This window comes from Chrysoperla carnea, chromosome 2, assembly GCF_905475395.1.
Source record: "Chrysoperla carnea chromosome 2, inChrCarn1.1, whole genome shotgun sequence".
Classification (NCBI taxonomy): Eukaryota; Metazoa; Arthropoda; class Insecta; order Neuroptera; family Chrysopidae; genus Chrysoperla; species Chrysoperla carnea.
The window spans coordinates 54,284,262-54,309,565 of NC_058338.1; the positions used below are offsets into that span (position 1 = coordinate 54,284,262).

At 29.1% G+C, this 25,304-nt stretch overlaps 4 protein-coding genes across 4 annotated transcripts; all 4 read right to left on the minus strand.

The window, feature by feature from the left end:
• Positions 1-748: 748 nt before the first annotated feature.
• LOC123292780 (UDP-glycosyltransferase UGT5-like) lies at positions 749-3,511 on the minus strand. Its single transcript, XM_044873494.1, has 3 exons — positions 3,164-3,511; positions 1,232-2,258; positions 749-1,043 (listed from the first exon to the last, which is right to left on the minus strand). Exons 1-3 carry the CDS (start codon positions 3,405-3,407, stop codon positions 749-751), a joined length of 1,566 nt encoding a protein of 521 aa, XP_044729429.1. The 5' UTR covers positions 3,408-3,511.
• Positions 3,512-5,911: 2,400 nt separating this feature from the next.
• On the minus strand, positions 5,912-8,913 carry LOC123292052 (UDP-glycosyltransferase UGT5-like). Its single transcript, XM_044872560.1, has 3 exons — positions 8,629-8,913; positions 7,037-8,063; positions 5,912-6,244 (listed from the first exon to the last, which is right to left on the minus strand). Exons 1-3 carry the CDS (start codon positions 8,876-8,878, stop codon positions 5,950-5,952), a joined length of 1,572 nt encoding a protein of 523 aa, XP_044728495.1. The 5' UTR covers positions 8,879-8,913; the 3' UTR covers positions 5,912-5,949.
• A 6,198-nt stretch (positions 8,914-15,111) lies between these two features.
• LOC123292236 (UDP-glycosyltransferase UGT5-like) lies at positions 15,112-17,465 on the minus strand. Its single transcript, XM_044872813.1, has 3 exons — positions 17,223-17,465; positions 15,489-16,521; positions 15,112-15,415 (listed from the first exon to the last, which is right to left on the minus strand). Exons 1-3 carry the CDS (start codon positions 17,458-17,460, stop codon positions 15,124-15,126), a joined length of 1,563 nt encoding a protein of 520 aa, XP_044728748.1. The 5' UTR covers positions 17,461-17,465; the 3' UTR covers positions 15,112-15,123.
• A 3,648-nt stretch (positions 17,466-21,113) lies between these two features.
• LOC123292781 (UDP-glycosyltransferase UGT5-like) lies at positions 21,114-23,790 on the minus strand. Its single transcript, XM_044873496.1, has 3 exons — positions 23,516-23,790; positions 21,479-22,511; positions 21,114-21,405 (listed from the first exon to the last, which is right to left on the minus strand). The coding sequence occupies exons 1-3, from the start codon at positions 23,751-23,753 to the stop codon at positions 21,114-21,116; spliced, it is 1,563 nt and encodes a 520-aa protein (XP_044729431.1). The 5' UTR covers positions 23,754-23,790.
• Between the last annotated feature and the right edge of the window lie 1,514 nt (positions 23,791-25,304).

Below are 25,304 nucleotides of genomic sequence, written 5' to 3' on the forward strand. Positions count from 1 at the left end.
ATACAATATAAGAGAATTAACAAAACGTAATACCGTAATCCATTTTGATGAGTTTGAAAGTAAAAAAATGTCGTATTTGAAATGACAAAAGTGACCAATCATTAGTCCCATAAAACGCAAACGGGGTTCAAAAATATCAGAATGTCTTCCATTTTAACACGAAATGAATAGTTCCCAAATATTAACCTCGTGTTCGAAACCTATTTTTGTTTTGAATCCCGGTTATAAAATCATCAAATCTATATCGTAATTACTTATAATAACAGTTTACACAAAATTTTAGATAAGGTAAGTATCTACTTTATGACGGCATTTGACTTCAACAAGAATGATTCTTGTGGCTTGCTATAAACTTAATGAAGTTAAAGCTTGCATTTCCTTTGATTTTAGTAACTCGGTAGAAGAGCTTTGATGACATGATCTATGTAAATAAACTTGAATAAATATAAATATTAATAGACTCGTCATCTAAAGGTTCCATAGCAGCGGAACAAATAAGTAAGAAAGATTTTTTGATTTACGATGGTAGGTCCTTCGATAAGCTTAACTTTGGGATGCTATCTTTAGGGAAACGTACCGCCATCTTGAATTTAAGAGAGTGTCCGGTTTTTACGCGACTCAGACCTTTTATCACACACGCTAGGAAATCCAACTTTCTGCCCTAAGGTCTTAAAATACTATTTCCAATTTGAGATATTAAAAATATTTAAAAAAAAAAAAATTTTTAATTAAATATGTATTTACTTAATTAACTTTGTTTCTTTTTTTGATCGATTGTTTTCGAGTTAGATTTACAAAGCTTACGTAAAATATATCGAGATACAAAAAATAATATTAAAATAATTGTTACAACAATGATAACACAAAAACCAACGACATCTAACAATATTATTTGTATTAAATTCAAATGTGTCGCTGCAGATTGTAAATGGTAGGCACCTTTATTTCGTATTACATACTCTGTCCAATAGACTGCTCTCTTAGCTGGTGAAATTTCCCGATCTAAAAACAGTTGTGCACGTTTTTGCATTTCTTTTTTGTATCTATAAAAAATTGGAAAAAGTTCAAATAAAATAAAATAAAAATTTTTAAATAAAATTAAATAAAAATTTAAAAATCTATAAACAGGATGGCACTTAGACATTCGAAGACCACAGTTGTATACGGAGTGGTAAGAACGCAACTATTTACTGGCGTTATTTCGTATATTACACGTATAAAAAAAACTTACTGTGGATTATTTAAAACTTCATTGATGGCCCATGCAAAGGATACCTCAGTTATATTCTTCAAATCTAATAAAACTCCCAATCCCATTTGTTGACATTGTCTCATATTTGCATGTTGATCTGCAATAGCAGGTATTCCAACAACAGGTACTCCACGTGTAATAGACTCAACAGTACTACCCCACCCACCATGAGTAATAAACAATCGTAAATTTGGATGTGCGAGAATATCAGATTGTGGGAACCACTTTTGTGTAAACACATTGTGTGGTTTTCCTGGCAAATTGGCATCTTCCCATTTCCATAAAATTTTTTGAGGTAATTTTGAAAAAACTTTTAAAATTGTATCACGTAGAACTGGTGATAGATCTTTACTGCGTAAATTTGAACCTAAACTGAAATATATCACACCATTGGGCGCGGAATCCATGAATTTTTGTAAATCAGCTGGCAATGGTTTTGGATCTTTGACATGATGACCACCAATTTCAATAATATTCGGTACAAGTGGCCGTGGATAACGAATGCTAACATGCGAATTGGATAAAACTAATGAAACGTTCGTTCTGATGGTGTATAAATCGGGAGCATTTGGAAATAGTTTCTTGGTAAGTTCATTTTGTTGTGGATAATAATATAGATGTTTAATTACTTCAAAAAATAAACTTGAAATTGTATTTATAGCCCTTTGCTTGAATGTCATCCGATCGGTAAAACCGAGAAACCATTCAGGTACATACGCATAATTATTTGGATTCCCGACCATATCATTTACAAAAGCTGTAGGTCCCGCTTGTGCGTATACAATTAATGGAGCATTAAAATGATTTGCAATAGCGTATAATGCATCGTAAACAAATGTCACAACAATTACTGCATCAAAATGTTCATTTGAATTTAATAGTTTTTGTACATTTTCATCCTTAACAATAATTTCAGAGATTTCTATTCCGCTTTTAAAAAGGTTGAATACTGAATTTAATCCAAAACTTTGACTTAATTTAAAATAGTTTTCATTACCAGTACGACCTAGAAAATACAATTTTCATGAGAAACATCAATTTAATTTATTTAATAATTTTTACAGGATCTTTGGAAGAAACGCTCCAAAGAAATTAGAAAGTGATTTAATGATTTGCCTTTAGGTTTAAACTTAGGTTAGTCAACCACTCGAGCGGCTGTCTGGTGACGAAATGACATTATTGGGTTCTGGACAACACTTTCTCTGATTGCTTTAACCAGTTCATTGAATCTTTATCGTTGATGCACGACATCTTGACTTACTGTCCCGTGCTCAACAAAATTTTATACCAAGTCTTAACAGACGGTGCGTGACAAGGAAAGTTGAAAGACTACTTTCAATAAAGAGCGTTATTATTTCGCCGCGCTATTTCTGGAAAACATGTCTAATCAATTCAATCGGTTGAAAAATGCTAAAGTTATTAAAAGTTATTAAATGTTGTTGCATACCGACATAAAAGGTAGCGCTCCCTGTATAATTATAGTTTTCGAAAAAGTTTCAAATAGTAGTAATTTGGCTTTAAATAAACAAATGTCTTGATTATTTAGTTTATAAGTAAAAGTTTTGTGGCATGTAACTAACCATTGCTAAAATTTCAGCTCTTTATACGGATAGCCAGGTAGGAGGACAAGATCGTAGAACTTTTTCTGATAGATTTTGCTGATGGATATCGCCCAGACGATTTAAATAATAGTCACTAAGTATTCAATTTGGACATTACTACAATCACTAAGTGTTCATGCACGCGCAAGCGCAAGTAGGAAAATAGTCTTATTAGATTATACACTATAATAACTCTATCGTTCTCTACTAACATTCAACGTACTACTCCAAGTCAAAAAGAAAGAAAAAATATGGAATCTTTAGTAAAAACTATGATAAAATCAAATTTAAAAAAATATTACATACTTACTTAAATACTCTTTTTTTAAATCAGCTTTAACCACAATGTCGCGATAATTTTTCATTGGTGTTGTCAACGGACTAGTACTAATCATGGTAACCTCATGTCCATGTTCGGCTAATGTTTTCAGCAACTCTTTTCCTAACATTGTATGACTAGTGCTTGATGAAGCAAATACGCCCAAAATTTTATATGCTTCATTGAATGTTATACAATTAAACAATAATATTAAACAATATTTTAGAAAAATCATTTTTGTTCAACTTAAAAATTATAAACAATTTAATTACAGTTATAAACAATGAGTTAATTACTTTTCATTTCAGAGTATTTATTTTATATTTTATCAATATTTGTGTACATCATTTCAATGATAAAGTATGATTATTATGATTAATAAAAGATTAATAAAGTATTTTTATAAAATTCAATAATACATGTTCTTCATGAAGCTAAATTTTTTTAAATATAGATACTGATGTAACTAATCATTCCCCACTACTTGTGTTTATTGAATAGTGTTCCTGAGTTCATTGATTTTTTTCATTCATGACATAACTCTATTATAACTAATTAACGAACAAATTACTGCTGAAAGTAAATTTGAAAAAAATATAAGCGCTAGACAATCTCTATAATTTCTGCTCCCGGTTAACCAACCATATTACGAATCGAAACAAATAAATGAAATTTTTAATAATCAAAATAAATCAGCTCCATCCAAATCTATCTATCTGAGATGAATTAGATTGATATATTAGACAGGAGGTGATGCATTTGGAGGTACTTTTTAAAAATAAAAAAATAAATAAATAAATATAATAATAAAATAACCCGAATGCGCTAAATAAAAACTGGAAAGAAAAAACAAGCCTAGTAGTTTACATAGGGACTTTAACAATCGACATCCATTAAAATCTAGACAAGCTCAAATCTTTCTAATGATTAGCTCCAACTGTTAAAGTCGTAATGAAAACTGCTGGGCTTGTTTCTTTCTTTTCAGTTTACATAGCACTTATTATTCGTAATTAAATTTAAACATATATATTTTTGCAATCCCCTTTTAATTTGCTTTATTTTGATACCCTTCTTAATAGGGTTGGGTAATTGTTTGTATTAGCGTCGGTATTATTATTTCATGTCAAAAATTAACCTTTTTTTTGTCTAATACGTCTTTAAGGACACTAAGGTTTTTAACAAAAATATAACGATGCCTTAGTTGTCCAAAGCCTTCTGGAATGTACGAAGTAATAAAAAATTTACAAACGTAACCTTTCCTGGGCAGACGTGTAAAAACATAAATACTTTTGTAATGCCCTTTTAATTTGATTCTCTACTCGATAGGTTTTTTTTACGAAGTAGTATTTCGCGCCAAAAACCCGCCATTTTCATTTTTTAAACGCCTGGGTTTGGGGACAATAAAGTTTGTAAGACGAATATAACGATAATTTCCATCCTGGCGCTTGGAAGATACGAGATAATAAAGAAATGTACAAACAAACAAACATACAAGATAGGTAAAAGTCGGGTAAAAAACAAATTTGTCGGGTTACCTTATCATACAAATGAACTATTCTTGACCTTTATATTTTTTAATGATTTCTTTAAAATGTTGCTCTTAACTGCGGTTAACATGGTTTATTCTGCAGATAATACTTTTGATGTTGCGTCCCGAGTATTTCGAGTGGTGTTTGGCGAATAACGCGAGTAATGCTTCAAATCTTAAAAAAAAATGCCAACAATGATTCTTTTGAGGAGAACTTTAAAGGCATAATTAAATCTCAAAACGGTTTGAAAGGTATAACATAAGGATTTCGAATTGAATAGGAAAATATAAAAAAGCTTATTATATCCATAAATCACGAAGAAATGATAACTTTTTTGAGATTAGGCACCCAGAGTTACTCCAGTTATAGTGTTTTTTCTCTTTCTCTTTCTTTTTGATTTCATATCCCGAAAGAGTCTGAATGTTGTCCATAAATGTGAATAAGAAAAATGGGGATTTTAAAAAAGCAAAGTATTTTTGAAAAATTAATAATACCAGAAGACACTTTTGAATCGTTTTTACAGATATGAAACAGTCAATTATTTTACTTTTTCTTTTTTTAATTAAGAACAAATACATCAATGTTCAATAGTTTTTTAAACATTTTTTGAAATTGTTTTTTTCCTAGAATTTAAAAACTTATTCAAAACACAGCCGTTCCCATGCTTTCCGTGTTGATGATACGAACTATAGTTAAGTTTATCCCGAGTTAGAGACAATCAAATGACTTCAAATTTTTGTGGTTATTGTAATTTAATCATAGACATAGAGAACTCTTTGATTTTAATAACTTTAATAAGTATAAAAAAATTTTTAATTTTCTGTCACTATGCCCACAGCGAGACTGCTGGATAGTCTGTTATGCAACTGATCAAACTTATTGTTGTACAACAATCCAAACCATGTTATACATCTTAAAATTGTTTGGGCTAGTGCAGTTGGTGTAAAAATGATTTAAATAGGGTCATCTTTGGAGTATTTAAAGATTTACAGACATATTAACGATTTAAATATTTTCTATTTAAATTTGTAATGGAAAGTAACGAAACCGTAAAGCTTGTCACTAAGAAAATTTCATGTTTTTAACGTTATGGTGTACTTTCTGATTAATCTCAGAAAAATAGCTCGAGCAAAGCAGCTTCTCCGACAGTTTTTGACTGCATAGGCTCTACGTATTTTACCTATAAATCAAAGATTGAAAAAAAAAAATTCAAAATATTAAAAAAGTGTATTCAAAAATTTGTAATTCTTAATCAGTCTTCTTTTTACTATTGGAATTTCCAAATAATAATTTACATAGTTTTCTTAAAATAAATCTACAAGTAAAATAGGTGGTTAATAAAATTACAAGAAGTATAGCACCAAAAAATGCCACAACATCTAATAAAATAAGTTGAGGACGTGTTAAGTGAACAGCCGCTGATTGTAAATGATGAGCCCCTTTATTTCGTATCACATGCTCTACCCAATATATCGCTCGATCTACGGGTTTAATTTCTCTATCCAAAAATAATTTTGAAGTTTCTTTCATTGCGTTTTTATATCTAAAACAAAGGATTACATAAATATATTTTCTCACCTCCATGCAGAAAGTGTCAACTTTCGGCCCGCTATGCAAAAGGAAGTTGTCGTTTTCTGGCCCCACAGGAGAGAAAATATTGTACAAACCCCGGGAGCAAGTAAAGAATGTTTCAGATCTCATGTTTGTAACCCTCGGCTTCGCCTTGGGCAACAATGATCATGAGATCTGAGACATTCTTTATTTTTGCTCCCTAGATGTGTAATATAATATTGCTATAAAAGCTGTAGATGATGATATAATATTATCATAAAAATTAAAAGCAGGGCGACTGACATTTACCTTTATAAGCAGCGGTTGTCGAAATTAATTTTAGTTTCTAAAATCAACATATGGGGGTAATAAATAAATGTTTTAAATCTTTAAGGAGGTATGCGTCAGGTCAGTTTTTTATCCAAAACAGTATGCTTAGCGCCACTTATAACACAAACAATAATAAAATTAAGCGAATCTAGCTATGATTAATTTATTACGCTAGAAAAGAAGGCAGTAAGACCGCGTCTCAAGCCAACACTATGTAAAAGGTGGATGTTAATTTTTTTTAACCTAGTGATTTACTCCACTGATTCACTGCAATAATAACGGCTTAAAATTTGTTTTGATTATGTAAACCACTTTAGTCTTAAAGTAAAGGAATCCGGAAAAGTGCATGTGAATATTATCCCACTATATTGGCCTTGTGCATTCTGGGAGTTTGTATGGCAATTAAAGGACAACAGTTTCATATGTTCAAAATATCATTTTAATCGATACTTACTTTGGATTGTTTAAAAGTTCATTTAAAGCCCATGAAAATGATGTCTCCGTAATATTCTTAAAATCCAATAAAATGCCTAAGCCCTGTTGTTCCGCTTTCCTCATATTAAGTAGTTGATCGGCTAAAGCTGGTATTCCAATTAATGGAACACCTCGCACAATTGATTCTACAGTACTACACCATCCTCCATGAGTTATAAATAACTTAAGGTTTGGATGAGCCAAAATATCATTTTGTGGTAGCCATTTACTGATGAGAACATTTTTCGGTTGACCCGGTAATGTATCAGTTTCCCATTTCCAGATGATTTTTTGAGGTAATTTTGAAAATACTTTTAAAATTTCGTTAATACGTTTTTCTCCTAAATCTGAACTTCGTACATTTGAACCTAAACTAAAATAAATAACACCTTGTTTTGCATCGTCCATAAATTTTTGTAAATCAGCTGGTAGTGGTTTTGGATCTTGTACATGGTGACCAGCTATCTCAATCATGTTTGGAACAAATGGTCTTGGATACGATACACTGACATGTGAATTTATAAACACCAACGAAGTTTTCTTCATAATTTCATATAAATCTGGACCATTTGGGAAATATTTCTTGGTAATAGCATATTGTTCAGGTAAATAGTAAAAATATCGTACAAAATCAAACATTGTATTCACAATCGTATTTATTGCTCGTTCTTTGAATGACATTCGATCAGTAAATCCAAGCATCAGATCTGGCACATAAGCATAATTATTTGGATTTCCAACCAATTCATTAACTAAGATTGAAGCACCAACAGTACTGTAGACAATTAAAGGTGCTTTAAAATGGCTTGCAATTGCATATGTTGCTTCGTATGTGAATGCAACGGTAATAACTGCGTCAAAATGTTCATTTGAGTTTAGTAACTTCTGTAAATTTGCATCAGACAAAATTTTTTCAGTTATAGTTAAACCAGTTGTAAAAAATTTTTTTACTGAATCTAATCCAAAATTTTCACCTTCTTGAAAAAAATTTTGTTCACCCATTAATTCTAAAAAAAAAAAAAAAAAATTTTATTATTTGTGTTTAAAAATTCCCCGCAGTTAAGGATAATAACACTAAAAGTAGGAAAGCTTATAAACTGAGGATGCCCGACACGTCCGAAATTTTCATTTTTGGAAGGCCACAATACAATCAATATTTCCTTGGAGAAAATGATTTGGGCGATTATTATGCAATTAAGTTAATTATTAGATCAAATCATTTGCTGATAAATTTTTCGCCTTTTATTAATTTAAATTTTATTTTACCCCTTAAAAGACATTGTTCCATTTATAAAAAGTTTGGAAGTGGAGAAAATGTTAGCCTAAGCGTAGATAAGCTACATAAAAATTTCTAGAGCTGTATTTATCAATAACAGCATAGGCTAACAGGAATACAGCTAGTTAATTGGGATTGGGCATCTCCCCGTTAGGCAATTTATAAAGCTTTAGTTGTAACCAGTTTCGCTAAGGGCCCACAAATATCAAATATGGAAACTCTAATGGGGTTCTCTAGATGGGTTCTCAAGCCCCTTTTCAAACCAATATTTTTTAAATAAAATAATATTTACTTACTGGTTTGCTCATCTTTAACATTAAATGTCAGCGGTATATCTCGATAATTTTTAACTGGTTTTTTTAATGGAAAACTACTAATCATTGTAACTTCATGTCCACTGGCCGCTAAACTTTTCATTAACTCCGAGCCTAATAGAAAATGACTTTTACTTGCTGATGCAAATACTCCCAAAATTTTATACGCATTATTTTGCGATATTAAACACACAATTACAAATAAAATCACACTTAAATTTCGGAACTTCATTTTAAAATTTTTTATTAAATGTATAGTAATGTAAAATATAAATTGATTTTAAATTTATATATATACAATATTTTATTTTATATATTGATTATTGATTATGTAACATTATTTACAAGTGTTTTTTAAAATCAAAAAGATTAGTATTTGATAGATAACAGTTTGTCAATATTAACTTTGGTGATATCACTATTATAAGTAGAAAATATTTCTATTATTTGTTTCTTGCATGACTAAATTATTAAAAATATTTATAATCTATGTGTATAGTTGAAGTGAATCATTGTACTAATGGTTATATAATATATCGTATTCAGAAAAAATATCACCTGAACGCCATAAACCTCTATATGCGTATAAGGATGAATTCTTGTTGACTTCGAGTTGAGGCATAGCTATTGAAATAAATACCACGATACTCGAAATAAAATTGTGTATTAAGAAATTCTATTTAAAAAATACAATTAAAAAACATACAACGGACTTACATGTCGCTAAATATCGATATTTCGATTGCAACGCAATCACTGTCAGTACCAAAATTTATTCATATAACACATTACAAACATTTTACACAAACTTAAAAAATTATTTATTTATATAAGCGATGTCAAGAATCATCGAATCGAGAAATCTTGCATTGCGGACCATGTTTTAAATACAGAACACAAAATTCTACCTGTCAAGTTAATTAAATCTGTTAGACATCACAATAGTTTAGATGCTTACGAAAGCATTTAAATCCATAAAACAGGCAATAAGACTCTGAACTGGGAAAAAGGTCCTTTACCTGACTCTGAATTGATAAAATGGACAACTGTTAAAATCATTACTGTATTGTTGGTAATGTTTTGCTTATTTATTTTTAATTTTGTGTAAAATGTTTGTAATGTGTTTGTTATACGAATAAATTTTGCTACTAAGGATGATTGCGCAATCGAAATATCGATATTTAGCGGCATGTAAGCCCGTTGTATGTTTTTTAATTGTATTTTTTAAATAGAATTTCTTAATATACAATTTTATTTCGAGTATCGTGGTGTTTATTTCAATAACTCTATATGCGGTTTATAACAATTTGGAATGCTACTCTTGCAAAAGTCGCAGCAAATATTTTTTTCAACTTTTGTTTTAAATAAATAGATATAATTTATTCATTGTTTTGCTAGAAAAAATTGAAATAATGCTATATTAAAATTTTGATAGATATATCAAGTACGAGCCAGGCATATTTTTAACTTTCAAAAATCGGTATTAGGTCAAAAGTTATTGCAAAATAAAGATAAAGGCGCATGACTTACTCCCATTATACCTGCGTTTTTGTCCATAGCATCTTTTCTAATTAAATTTTAAATCATTATTTAACATCTTCGTAACAAAATAATTTGATGTATATTATAATCGTAAAAGCTTGGATGGATGGATGTTACTCAATCACTCCAAAACGGCTAAATGGATCTGGATGCTTTTTTGAGTTTTTTCGTATATGCTTAGCTTATTTGCGAAATTTGAATGTTCTACGTCTTTGCATAAGGTAGAGTTCCAATGACAATGGCTAAACATATTAGAATTTTCTGGATTCTGGAAAACATTGCTTCCATACTACTACGCAAATATAGAGGTTATAATTTGGTTTATATTATACAATCTGTATTTGCGAACAACAAAATCTTTCAATCATGCTACAATGTAGATGTATCATTTATTGCATTACATGATGAGTCATTGTAAAAGATTCTGCAAGTTGAGGTACGTGAAACGAGTATGTAAATTTATAAAGCCTGAGTTATATTACTCAGTATTATTAGTATATTGATTCAACGGCAGGTTGAGCAAAATTATGTTTATATCACCGAAAGTCCGAGATTTTCGAAAAATTTTCAAATACAGTAGCTTTTTTTGTAAGGAACTACTCTAATTTACGATGTCATTCTATCTTTTATCAACAAGGACAAATTCAAGCTTAACACTTTGCTTTCTTTTGTATCCAACATCGTTTTTTAAAAACTTTTTTGTGCTATTTGCCTGTGTCAAGATTGAATTAAAAAATCGTTAGGTAATTTCAATCTACGCCTGAAAGTAGACATAATTAGTTTCTATTCAAGAAAACCAATTATGTGTGTGTAGACAATTTTGTGGTTAAACGACAATGCAATTAATAACAAATTCGCTAAAGTGCATTCTATAAATTCTGCTGTACTATCTTAAACTAATATTTTTTTACGCATAATTTTTTTTTCTAAGAAGAGACAATGATTTTTTGGTGATTCTGATAAATTGAATTTGTAAACGAGTTTAAAAAAATTTTAGATTTGAATATCAAGGTCTAAATAATATATTTATTTTATCCCAAACAAATACTATACATATATAAAAACAAATCGTAGTATAATGGTCCTTGGATGACAAGCTAAAGACTTTCTGATTTTCTGATTCACTAATTTGTTATTCATTGATTCATTCATCAATTGGTTACCTACCCCACACCATCTAAGATATTTCAAATTTTATGTAAGAGAAATATAATAAAACAATACTTTTGTAAAAATTATACATTAAAATTTATGATAAATGCTTCATTCATTTGTAAATACTTCTCTTACAGAAAACTTGACCGGAAGTTAAATGTTAAACATAATTTATTTCTGTAACTTAATAACCACAAATGATAAATATTTTATATTTTATTAGTATAGGTAGGAATGTTCTTTTTTGTACTCTGGTCCAGGCATGGGCAAATGTGCCTCAGAGAAGTCCCTCGGACTCCTCCCTTGAAATACGAGTAAGAAAGTGATAACCTAACCAGCAAGAACCTAAAATACGAGTAAGACAGAGAGACAACATTTTTTTTCTACCTATCTCATTACTATCAGAGAAACTGAGATAAGTAGATGATTCGTATACCTGTCTCGCTTCCTCCTCTATGAGCAAGGCGGACTTGGATAAAGAGACACACAATAGAGTCTATGACACACAATAAACTTATAACAATGGTGACTTCGACTTAAAATACCTCGCCCATGCCTGCTCTAGTCTCTAGCGTGTACATTATGTACATACACTGATTAGTAAAAGATAGTCGTATAACACTGTAATATCATTATTATTTTCTACTTACACCCGACAAGGACAAATTAGGATTAACCAAGAAATTTCCGATTATTGTGTAGCAATTCGAATAATTATATTTACTTTAAATTTAAGTACTGTTATCTAGACATTAAAAAATTCACTAACCTAAAGGCAACGGAATACCGAGAGGGGACAGGACAGGGCAGAACATATACTTAGTTAACATTTTGTTAGCTAAATATGTGTTTTTTGAAAAATATTGTTGAATTTATGAATTTTTACACCAAAATTGTCGTTTTGCTCCCTCCCGCCAAGTCAAAAAGATGGATATGCCCATATATCTATATACATACTTAATATATTAAATACGTAATTTGCAAGCATATAATTAGCGAATTTTCGAAAGAAATTTAGGTATTGCTTTTAAACTGATGATGGGATTTCCAAAAATGTTCTGCAAATGTTATGTTCATCGATTAAACGATGTCAAAATGATCATCGTTAAAATTTATGTATGTTTTTATGTGTCTGTATGCTGTCTAGTGGTCGCAATTTAAGTCCGATTTGAATAAAATTTGGTATCAAAAAGGTTTTTGGTAATTTTTGATCAATTTTAGGTAAAAAAGTAATCTGGTGATTACTAAAAGTCTTATTTGTTCCATCTCTGAATCAAGAAAAACGAACGTGCTCACAGAAAAAAATTTGTTTCATCCGAAATCGAAATACCTCGGTAATTATTAGGTTTAACGAAAAACCTCCCGATGATAAATTGTTGAATATTTGATAATAAATTTAATATTTAACTTTCCCTTTTCGGGTTGAAGACAATAGCTTTGTATCAGATAATTAATAGTACCATAAAACAATAAATTTGACCTTCGAATGTAATATGAATTATAAATAATTGTATAGTGTTTTATTTATCTCATGGCATGGGCGTTTATAATTATAATAAATTTTTTCAGTGAAGATTTTCCACCGTTCAATTTAACGTGCAGTAAAACGCACGTTGCTGACCACATGTGTCCAGCTGAATATCGTTAAAATTTAATTAATATAAAGACATATTTTTTTAAAACATATTTAAGGGGCGCCTTAATTGTTGTCGCTCTAGGTCCATAAGCCTTTCGAGCAACATACTAAATCCGCCACTGGTTCTTATGGTAAACATAATATATGACGTCGAAATTTAAATATTATATCTGATCTCTCTGTCTAATGTATGTCCAATTAGTAGTTTAAAATGCTTAACACTTTCTGTCACCTCGTTTACGGTGTTTTCGCATTTTGTTAAGAAATGCAAAAAAATCATTGAAATTTCTTGAATGAGTTTCGCTACATTTTTTTAAATCTAAATGTTGATCTAAAATAAAAGTTAACTTCATGTTTAATTAACACCAGTGATGTAAATTAATTTTTATTTACTTAGCAAAAAATTGTTATATAATCAAAATAAGTAATTAACAATAAACAATAGATCAAAGGTTGAGTTTTTAACATCAATGTCAAATCCATTAGGTACAATATAATCTTGCTTTTAAGTATTAAATAAAAATATATCTACCTACTTAATTATCTGTTAAGAATTTTCCTCGTTGTGTCCCTAGCACATAGCATTGGAGATTATTATTAATTAATCCATATTATTTCCATAAAATTTTTACATATTATTGTTTTATGAACAGTTCATTATACTTATCGATAGATAAAGTAATTTAAATACGTATATCTGTCTTTAATGGCTGGTTGTTAAATATATAAATGGTTTACCATTAAGAATGATATAGTTTTTAACTTGAATTAAACAAATTTTGTTTAAGATATCGTAAAAAATTATTTTATTTGAAAGAGTATTTTGTGTCAATTTGCGTGTTATATAATAAGACCAAAGGTAATCACAGATTTGCTGACAAATAACATTGGGCCACGCCTAATATTTTTTCTGACTCATACAGCCAATGTCAGTCGATTGTTCAACGTTAATTAAATATTTAAAATAGTGGTTCAAGAAATAATCCGATGCCTTGGAAGTACACGCAAACAAATCCTTTGATGATATCGAACCGAGCCTATGTGGTCGACTAATCAAAAATTTGTATGTCTGGGATGCGTGTGTGAAATTACAAGTGTCTCAATTTGAGCCTAAACTCAAATTACACTTGTTATAATATATCACTCAAATTACCTTAAAATAATTATGCTCTATCAAATAAAACAATTTAATTGAAGTTTAAAGGTTTATAATTCTTAATGGAAAACTCTTTAATTCTTTATATTGACATAAAGACTAAGGCTGAGATACAAAAAACTATGTTATCTTAAACGTTGATTAACATGAATGTCATATAAATAGAAATGATGTATTTTTACTTCTTACTGATTAAAGTGTTTCATAACGTTCTATCATCAAAATCAAAATGGTTACCGGAAAATTAACTATAATTTTACTGCATTATTGATTTTTCTATTTTACTGCGTTGAATTTAAATTCAGTTACCATGTATCTTCTGGATAATATCCATTATTTTTCTTGTTTACTTTTCTTTAAAGTTTATCAAAGATTTGAGGTAAAATGAGTAGTGAACTTAATTTTTTAGCTTCAATAACAAAATTTTGCATTTTTAGATATAAAATTTTAATTTAGGCACAAAATTTAATGCGAAAATATTTTAAAAACTATTTTGGTAGCGTTACTTTTTAGTTTTCTAACTTTTTCTATCTTTATATAATTTTATCTATTTTCTAATTATGAAATTTTTAGATTTTTTTGATCTACCTTCATTTCTTAAAAATATTTTATTATTTATTATTATTAATATTTTATTAATATTATATTATTTTTTTATAAAGTAAAAACTTGTGAGTATTTGTGTTTGTGTACTTTCGTTAGTTTAATATTGTCGTACGCAGTAAATTATTTCTCTGCTCTATTATTTTCACTCAGAAACATCAGTCAATAATCAAACTATTTTTAATTAATACTAGTGCAATAAAAAATAATAATTACCATGATGTATTACAATTATCATGATGCTGCCACAAAATGCAATTATCATAATGAGTTTATTAAGTTAACGATAATATGGATACAAAAAGAAATAATAATTCTACAAAAATTTCAATACCTTTTATTGAAAAAAAAAATTAAGATTATTTATAATAATTTTTAAATAATTTTATTGCTTTTTCTTTTTATTCCTAGAATGATTGCCTTTCTCTCTAAAAAAATTGGTTACCTTCCGTGCTACAAAATAAATTAAAAGACAAATACTGATTGCAACCATTAAAATAAATCCTAAAATATCAAGCAGTAAATACTGAAAAATATTCAAATCTTTTCGAGCAGATTGCAAGTGTGGAGCTCCTTTATGTCTTAAAACATATTCCACCCAATATGCAGCTTCTTCTATTGGTGGGACAAGTCGATCATTCAACACTTTAGATCGTAATTTCACATTTTCCGTGTACCTAAAAAAATATCAATCATTAGGAAATAATTTTACTTTGACCATAAATTTACACCATAAATAAAAAATATTACTTTGGATTATTAAGAACTTCATTCAAAGCCCAATTCATGGATTCAAAAGTGACATTATAATAATCAACCATTATTCCATAGCCTGATGTTTGAGCCTTGGCCATATTTAAGCTTTGGTCAGCAAAAACAGGAATTCCAATCAAAGGAACACCTCGTGATATAGCTTCAGTTGTACTCAACAATCCACCATGAGTTATAAAAAGTTTAATATTTGGATGCGCTAATAAATCTGCTTGCGGATACCATTTACTAATTTTAACATTCTTCGGTTGACCTGGTAATTTATCATCTTCCCATTTCCAAAGTACAGTTTGTTTTAACTTACTGAAAGCGTCCAAAAGTGCTTTTCTATGTGATTCTGGTAAATCTTTACCAACAACATTTGTTCCCATGCTAAAGTAAATCACACCATCTTTGGCATCATCCAATGTTTTTTGCAAGTCATTTGGTAATGATTTTGGAGCGTCTACATGGAATCCACCAATTTCAATCATGTTCGGAACTAAAGCACGTGGATCTGTTAAGCTTGGATGTGAACTCAAAAATACTAACGAAACATCTTTTAAAGTTTCCCATATTGGTTTGGTGTGTGGTAAAAATTTTTGTCGTAATTTTTCTTGATTTGGTAAATGTATATTGTGATACCATAAATCACCACAAATTGATATCACTGTGTTTATTAAGCGTTCAAAAAATGACATGTGTTCCGTGTATGATAAAAATAAGTCAGGTACGATTGCATACGGGTTCGGATTTCCAAGTAAATTGTTTGTCCATTCTGTAGATACAAGTGTACTGAACCCTATTAATGGTACCTTATAATGATCAGCTAAACTGAATAACACTTCATTCATAAAGACAGTACAAATGACTAAATCAAATGTTTCATTTGAATGTATTAAATTTTGTAACTGAGGATCTTCTAATGCTAATCGTGATTGATTATAGCCGTGATCATAAACTTTTTTTATTCGAGTATAATGACCTTTATTATATTCTAATAAATATTCATTTGAATTATGGCCACTCATTCCTGAAAATTTAAGTTTCCGATTAGAAATTTTTATTTCAATATTTAAATCTCCTTCACACTTTCGAGAATGTGGAGTTGATACTTGTGGGGCCCCGTCTGTACTCGCCTTGCCTTGCCCGACTACAATAAAAAAGCGGTTTTTTATAAGGAACAGTTTTTTCGTTTAAACTTTTGTTCTATCTCTAACGGTTGGCCTATGTTGCTCATTTGTACGTTATAAAAATTTCTGCTTAATACGTCTTTTCGTGTTTGAGTCATCATGTTTACAAACACGCAGGCGGGCAACTAGAAATGGGTTTGACCTACGCCCGTGAGAAAAGAAGCACTTTTCTTACTCAGTATGCGTGGGATAAATAGTTTATTACAAATTACATCCTAAAATTTTATTTTCGAACAAAAAGTGAATTGAAAAACAATTGAAGGGATATATATTTTCCAAAATTATCTTAAGAGGATTTAACTGTTTTGTTTGATCGATAATAGCCTACGCTTTTTTTCCATGTAATGATTATTAATTCAATTTTTTTTTATACTGAAAGAAATAATTTTTTCAATTTTTTTTTTTAAACTTAAAGAAATTATTTTTTACTTTTTGGTTTAGCTAGATACAAAAGTGTGTTTTTTAGTTTTTTAAAACAATTATGAATTACTTTTCGTAATTTTCTTAAATAAAGGTTCCCGATTAATCTGTACCTACTTACCAAAAATCTCCTTTTTTACGTCTTTCATAGGAATATTTCGAAAATTTGATGGTGGTTTCTGTAATGGATATGGACTGACCATTGTTACCTCATGTCCACGTTCTGCAAGTTTTTTAAATAACGCTTGTGCTAAAATTGTGTGACTTTTACTTGGTGATGTACTTAATCCTAATATTTTTGCTGAATACACTGATTGAGAAAAAATTAAAGCACCGCATATTAAAAGTTTTACCAACATTTTTATGTATTCTTAAATTAGTTTTATCATTTAAACAGTCAAACAAATCGTTTCTTACTAAATTTGGAAGTTTTTAAAGGTTATCAAATTTCTTAAATTATTAGTATCTAAATGTTTAACTAAAAGATTAAAATTTTTAATATTTTGTCTCGTTAAATACTGTTAACCTCTATGTGCAAACTATGGCAGTAGAATGTAAAAATTATAATAGACAGTGATTTATTGGTTTGTAAAATTTTTATAGGAAGTAAAATTTTCTAAATTAAAAAAACCCTGAGAAATTTTTTGGGTACGAAACACTAAACACGCACTTGAAACGTATCGAAGAACATTCTCCATTAAATTACCTTTTTCCTTAGAGTCTTCTCCAAACTGAACCAACTTTGAGGTAAGGTTCATCTTAGATTTTGTAGTTTTTTCGGGTACGGAATCCTAAATTCGCACTTGGAAAATAGCTAAGAACACTTCTCATTAAATTACCTTTAAAACGAAACAAAAAAAATTCAAATCGGTTCATCCGTTTAGGCGCTACGATGCACAAACAGACACACATAGCAGTAAAAATTTATAACACCCCTTTTTTGGTTCGGGAGTAAAAAATTTTTTTTACTCATTTTTATTGATATGACTCTTACATTTCAAGTGGCCACAAATAGTACTTTCTCTAAAACATTCTTTTGCAAGAATATGCTATTTTCATGGAAGAAAAACTTTTACCGAAATCACTTTTCCAGAAAACCCACATATAATTTTAAAAAATCTTCAAATTTCGACAATCGTTTTGGTCAAGTGGAGCTTTTATTAGCGAATTTTTAAACATTTCGACCCAAAACTTCACTGGCTCTTGGTCCAGTAGATAATATACTCAGTTTTCTACTTTTTTAAAAATCATTATTGAGCTTTCACTAAATATGTTCGTTTTGAGATCCTTGCATACCAAAAATAAATAAAATATCTGATGATGCAGAGGCTGCGTAGACAATTTTTTCACCAAACTCACGACTTTGGTTTGCTATAATTCATGCTAATACGTCATAATTTGAATATTGAAGTAGATCTCTAAAATTGTAAGAAATGATGTAAATATTAAGATTTTATAAATGATTATGAGCGGTAATTTTATATCTATTATCCAAACTAATGACAAGAAACAGTTTACAATATAACCACGAGTAGTGTTTCTGCCTATCTCGAGAAATTTTTAATTTCTAATTAAACACGATGTTATTTTCAAATTTTACAAATTGGACTGATAGATGAAATCAATGAAATCAAATGTTAAATTTTTAGTTACTATAAATTGCACTTATGAATTAACTAATCAATAACAAACGATAAATTAAACAAACTATACTCTACTAGTCAGTAAAGAAAAGAGTAGGGTAGTACTTAACTTTTTTTATAATCATTGGGTCCCAAATTTAATAAAAAATAATTAGTAAAATTAATTGGATTAAGCAAATCATAATTAACTTTCAATACTTTTTTTTTAATTTGAGCATAGTATGCTGAAATTCTACCAGTAACCCGCAAAATAATCAACACAATAATTAAATTATAATCCCTTATAAAATAGACTTTCAGAAATGCAAGAGCATTAATAGCATCAGCGATTTTTTATTTTGAAGACAATGTTTCCCGATAACGAGAAAACAGGCTCATTCTCTGTCAATACTGATTGGCTTAAAAATCATTACTTTTTATATTTTTTCAAGCATGCATTCGTTTCCCAGTAAACTCAAATAACTGAGATTAATTTTTTATTAAATTTTTAATTATGTGAGTTTGTAGTTTCAGTTTTGTTTGTAGTTTCAGTTGCCTGAATAGCCTTTTTTAGTTGAAATTCAAATAATTCATTGTCAAGTTGGAGGTGCCCTTCTTTATCTTAGTTTCCAGAATTAACTTTGTCGGAAACTTCGGTTAAAATAGATTGAGTTCTATTATCTACATGCTATATTCCTGTTATTTTAGTTTTTTAGTTACCTAGTGCACGAAATTGATTTGACATTGAGATTATTTTTCCCGTCACGACTAAAGAAAAATTTCTCGAGAATTCTGGAGCAGAACTTTAACGACGAGTAACATTTCTTAGAAGAATAATTTCCATTTGCTAATTCGTACCGATGATGACCACATTTTAGTCGAAATACGCATTTACAATAATTACACCACTCCATTTATATAAAATTATGGCAGGGTGTATGCACCAATTTTTCCGAAACTAATTTCACTCTACTTCTCAATATTTATTATCTAATGAATTTTGCTAAAAGGTATAAGACCTTTATTTCTCATAAAATTTTCTTTAATATTATCTACAAGAATACAAAATTATTTTCTGTTTTTCTTAGGCAGTATTGATGGCAGAAGCGAAAAATAACACGTTTCAAAAATTTGTCAAAAAGTAATCCGAACAATTGTATGCTTGTAATTCGTACAGTAAGTTAATTAGTAGTTCATAGCATATGTGGTTCACATTTTATAATTTTGAATCGTTCAGTTATTTCGACTTTTGGACTTTTGGCACATCGTTCTCGATTTATCTCAATTTTTTATCGAACCGAAATTATATCGTCGCGTCTTGAAATTCAATTTTTTTTTCTGTGATGCTACTTAAAACATGGACGTTATTCTAATTTTTCCTTGAATTTTTTTAATTACAAAAAGATTTATTAAAAAAATTTGTTTATTTATTATTTAGTTAATTTTTATCGCTATAAATGATAATCACGTAAATTTCGTAAATAAATATTATGGACTTCACGGGGTCAAGTTCTTTCCAAGTTATATCACAAAACTTTACACCATTGTTAGAAATAGGCTTGTTCGATATAAAAAGCCGCCTGTAGTTAGAAATAGGAATATAATGTATAAGTATGGAGTCGGAATTCATAAAAAAGATGGCTACGGTTTTATACCGCATGCTGCATGATGAACAATTCCAATATTTAATCCTTCGAGAGGAGGCAGGGTTACCGAAAGCTTTCAGAAAAGTATAAAAGCTTTATATGAAACTAAACTAAGGTATTTCGATACCGAAAAAATGATCCAAAATATTTGAATTTTTTTTATCAATTAATCATCCTTTTATATACGTCTTTTGTGAAAAATTCATATCGAATCTTTGAACTCTGATTTTTCAAACTTTTTCGTTCTACATATAATTTTATCCATTTTCCAGTTATGAATTTTTCAGATTTTTTTAATCCAACTACAGTTAAAATTTTTTTTTTAAGTTCTTCAGAAATTGTGAGAATTTCTTTCATCACGCGAGTAAAGGTGTAAACAAAAAAATATTCACTTCGGAAATTTTTAGGTCTACTCGTGTACTTTCGTTAGTTTATTATAAGTCTTACTAAGTAAATTAAAAAAACTTGTGATAGAAACATGCTGCAATTAGTTTAAATGAATGTAATTATTTAGATAATTTCTCTGCTCTAATATTCATACTCTCAAACATCATTTTAGTACTAGTGCATTAAAAAAATAATTTTTATCATGATGCATTATAATTATCATGATCCTGGAAGTAAATGAAATTATCATAATGAATTTATTAATTTAACGATAATAACGAAGCAAAAAATAATAATAATTAAAAAAAAATTTCAAAAACTTTTATTTAAAAAAAATTAAGATTATTTATAATAATTTTATTGCTTTTTCTTTTCATTCCTAGAATGATTGCCTTTCTTTCTAAAAAAATTGGCTACCTTCCGTGCTACAAAATAAATTAAAAGACAAATACTGATTACAACCATTAAAATAAATCCTAAAATATCAAGCAGTAAATACTGAAAAATATTCAAATCTTTTCGAGCAGATTGCAAGTGTGGAGCTCCTTTATGTCTTAAAACATATTCCACCCAATATGCAGCTTCTTCTATTGGTGGGACAAGTCGATCATTCAACACTTTAGATCGTAATTTCACATTTTCCGTGTACCTAAAAAAATATCAATGATTAGGAAATAATTTTACTTTGACCATAAATTTACACCATAAATAAAAAATATTACTTTGGATTATTAAGAACTTCATTCAAAGCCCAATTCATGGATTCAAAAGTGACATTATAATAATCAACCATTATTCCATAGCCTGATGTTTGAGCCTTGGCCATATTTAAGCTTTGGTCAGCAAAAACAGGAATTCCAATCAAAGGAACACCTCGTGATATAGCTTCAGTTGTACTCAACAATCCACCATGAGTTATAAAAAGTTTAATATTTGGATGCGCTAATAAATCTGCTTGCGGATACCATTTACTAATTTTAACATTCTTCGGTTGACCTGGTAATTTATCATCTTCCCATTTCCAAAGTACAGTTTGTTTTAACTTACTGAAAGCGTCCAAAAGTGCTTTTCTATGTGATTCTGGTAAATCTTTACCAACAACATTTGTTCCCATGCTAAAGTAAATCACACCATCTTTGGCATCATCCAATGTTTTTTGCAAGTCATTTGGTAATGATTTTGGAGCGTCTACATGGAATCCACCAATTTCAATCATGTTCGGAACTAAAGCACGTGGATCTGTTAAGCTTGGATGTGAACTCAAAAATACTAACGAAACATCTTTTAAAGTTTCCCATATTGGTTTGGTGTGTGGTAAAAATTGTTGTCGTAACTTTTCTTGCCGTGGTAAATGTACATAATTATGCCATAGGCCGCTTGCAATAGAGACTATTGTATTCACTAATCGTTCACTAAATGTCATATGTTCGGTGTATGATAAAAATAAATCAGGTACGATTGCATATGGATTTGGATTTCCAACTAAATTATTCGTCCATTCGTTGGCACCAAATACACCAAATCCTATTAACGGTACCTTATAATGATCAGCTAAACTAAAGAACGCTTCATTCATGAAGACAGTACAAATGACTAAATCAAATGTTTCATTTGAATGTATTAATGTTTGTACCTGAGGGTCCTCTAGTCCTAGGCGTGCTTGGCCATAACCGAAGTCGTACATTTTTTTTATCCGTGTGAAATGACCTTTGTTGAAGTTTAATAACTGCTGGTTGGTAGTGTACCCACTCAATTCTAAAAAATGTAATTATTTGTTAAAATGTAATTTGTCTTTTTTTTTTGTTAACACTTTGTTTTAAGAGAAAATGGTAGTGGTATCTAGTGTATATTATGTGTTAACACCGAGAAAAAAGGGTATATAAAAAGTAATAATATACTTTGAGTATATTCAGCTATTATAAAAATTTAAAATAATTCATTACGTATGCTCCTTTTTTCGTAAAAAGTAGCGACGAAAAATTTACAAATATTCTATATAGTATGATATTTTGATAAGGTTATATTAAAAAAGTGAATAGGGTATAGTACGGGATAGTGCACCATGTTAATTAATAACCTTTTTTCCGAAACGTTTTAACGTCTAGGAATTGGTATTAATCCAATTAATCTACGTAGGTCCAATGTAAAATTTGACAAAATTAATCAAAAAAAACAAGTTGTTTTAGAAGAAAACAATGCAAATAACATGGCGTTAATGTTTACGGCTGATCAAGGGCTAAGGTAAATATTGAAACATTCTCAAAAGCCAAAAAAACGGTTTTTTGCGATAAAAAAGTTGACGTACAATGCAAAAAAAAAATTAAACTTGAAAGTCTCTCAAAAATAAACCTATCGATTGACGTCTTTGATGCTTAGGTGCCGAGAAAATAGTCGTTTTTAAATTTGGTTATGGCTTTTTATATTTTAGTTGATATTTGGTGAAGTTATGAAGAAGAAAATGATATAAGAGCACGTCGTACAAGGATACACATAGGGTTTCGTAGTATTAGCCGTTTTATATACTGAAAAGTGTGAGCACAAAATATATTGGCAATATTTTTCGCCAGTGTGCTTAATTAAATTCATTGAACATTTTTAAACAACGTCAACAATATATTACTCTAATAATAGAGTCGTGAACTTTACGTAACTGTTATAATCGTAACTTGAACCCGTTAATTTCCATTGTTTTAAATAACAATATTCAAATTTTTTTGTTAGTTTCAAAAAAAAAAAACAATTCGTTTCCCGTTACTTACCAAAAATTTTATTTTTCACGTCTCCCATAGGAATATTACGAAAATTTGCTGGCGGGTTCTTTAACGGATATGAGCTAACCATTGTCAGTTCATGTCCACGTTCTGCCAGTTTTTTAAATAATGCTTGTGCTAAAAATGTATGACTTTTACTGACTGATGGACTTAATCCTAATATTTTTGCTGAATACACCGATTGATAAAAAATTAGAGCAACGCAAATTAAAATTTTTACCAACATTTTTTATTCTTTAATAATTATATCAAATAACAAGTTAAACAAGTCTTTTCTAATTAAATTAGGTATATGCCAAATTTTTCAAAAGATAAATAATGTTTTAATTATTTGAACTTAAGAATAGGAAAAGTAAATAACAGATTAATTTGTGCTTGTCATATGTGATATACATTATTTTAAACAAATTTTTTATTAAAAACCGACTTCAAAAAGTGAATAAGAAATAAGGCACAAAATCATTTAAAAATACTTGATACTAATAATTCCATTATTTATCTAAGGGATTTTATATTTTTGATTTCTAAAAGTAGAACGTATAATTATCAATTTAATTTACAGCTATAAAAAATGTTTTTATTGATTTTAATTCAATATTGGCGATCGTTTTTGTTTTTTGTAAGGAGATACTGTTTGACTTGACTGCAAGTAAGGAAGCTCAGTCTTTCATTTTTTTAACCGACTTTTTTTGTAAGGAGATACCGTTTGACTTGACTGCAAGTAAGGAAGCTCAGTCTTTCATTTTTTTAACCGACTTCAAAAAAGTAGAATGTTCTCAATTAAACTGTATTTTTTTTATGTTTATTACCTCAAAACTTTCAACTGGGTAAACCGATTTTGATGAATTATTTGAAAGCAATTCAATTTAGTCCAGTTTTGACATTGGCATCTATGAAAAAACTATATAAATCTTAAATTTGTATTACGAAACTATTCCAAGAAAAAAAAAATGTAGTAAAAAGTACAAAAATAATATAGTTACAATTATTTTTATTTTTGGAGTCGGTGTCAGGAAACAACTGTGACAGAATAGTTTTGCAATAACTTGGCTGACATTGACTTCAAAAATAACAATAATTTTGAATACATAATTTTTTTACTTTTTAGTGCTTATGAATTTGTTTTGGAATAGTTTTTTTGAAGTCGGTTTATTTTTTGTTAAAATTTTTCTTATTTAAACACTAGGGAGAAAGAATGACACATCAAAAAAATTCATAATTCATATGTATTATTTTTGGAAGAACGGTTAGTTTCGATTTTGGAAGAACGGTTTTTTTCGTATCTCACTACAATATGACAGTCACATATAAATTTTTATACCATGTATATATGAAATATACATAGTATATTAAGTTAGTCCTAAGTTTGTAACGCTTAAAAATATTGATGCTACGAAAAAAATTTTGGTATAGATGTTCATAAAATCACCTAATTAGTCCATTTCCGGTTGTCTGTCTGTCTGTCATCACGATTACTCAAAAACGAAAAGAGATATCAAGCTGAAATTTTTATAGCGTGCTAAGGACGTAAAAAGTGAGGTCACGTTCGTAAATGAGCAACATAGGTCAATTGAGTCTTGGGTCCGCAGGACCCATTTTATAAACCGTTAGAGATAGAACAAAAATTTAAATGTAAAAAAAGTTTCTTATAAACAAGTAAACAACTTTTGCCATTTTTTCGTAAACATCACTGTTTACCCGTGAGAGGGCAAATTATGCGCAAATTGTATATAGTATGTATGTTATGGCTATATCAGTTATATATGTGTGACATGTA

Coding starts and splice junctions, on each gene's coding strand:
- LOC123292780 (XM_044873494.1), bottom strand. CDS start 3,407: ATGATTTTTCTAAAATATTGTTTAATATTATTGTTTAATTGTATAACA. Junction 2,259..3,163: donor TTTAAAAAAAGAGTATTTAA/GTAAGTATGTAA, acceptor TGTATTTTCTAG/GTCGTACTGGTAATGAAAAC. Junction 1,044..1,231: donor GAAGTTTTAAATAATCCACA/GTAAGTTTTTTT, acceptor AATTTTTTATAG/ATACAAAAAAGAAATGCAAA.
- LOC123292052 (XM_044872560.1), bottom strand. CDS start 8,878: ATGAAGTTCCGAAATTTAAGTGTGATTTTATTTGTAATTGTGTGTTTA. Junction 8,064..8,628: donor TGTTAAAGATGAGCAAACCA/GTAAGTAAATAT, acceptor TTTTTTTTTTAG/AATTAATGGGTGAACAAAAT. Junction 6,245..7,036: donor GAACTTTTAAACAATCCAAA/GTAAGTATCGAT, acceptor CCTTTGTTTTAG/ATATAAAAACGCAATGAAAG.
- LOC123292781 (XM_044873496.1), bottom strand. CDS start 23,753: ATGTTGGTAAAAATTTTAATTTGCGTTGCTCTAATTTTTTATCAATCG. Junction 22,512..23,515: donor CGTGAAAAATAAAATTTTTG/GTAAGTAACGGG, acceptor TACATTTTTTAG/AATTGAGTGGGTACACTACC. Junction 21,406..21,478: donor GAAGTTCTTAATAATCCAAA/GTAATATTTTTT, acceptor ATATTTTTTTAG/GTACACGGAAAATGTGAAAT.
- LOC123292236 (XM_044872813.1), bottom strand. CDS start 17,460: ATGTTGGTAAAACTTTTAATATGCGGTGCTTTAATTTTTTCTCAATCA. Junction 16,522..17,222: donor CGTAAAAAAGGAGATTTTTG/GTAAGTAGGTAC, acceptor TTAAATTTTCAG/GAATGAGTGGCCATAATTCA. Junction 15,416..15,488: donor GAAGTTCTTAATAATCCAAA/GTAATATTTTTT, acceptor ATATTTTTTTAG/GTACACGGAAAATGTGAAAT.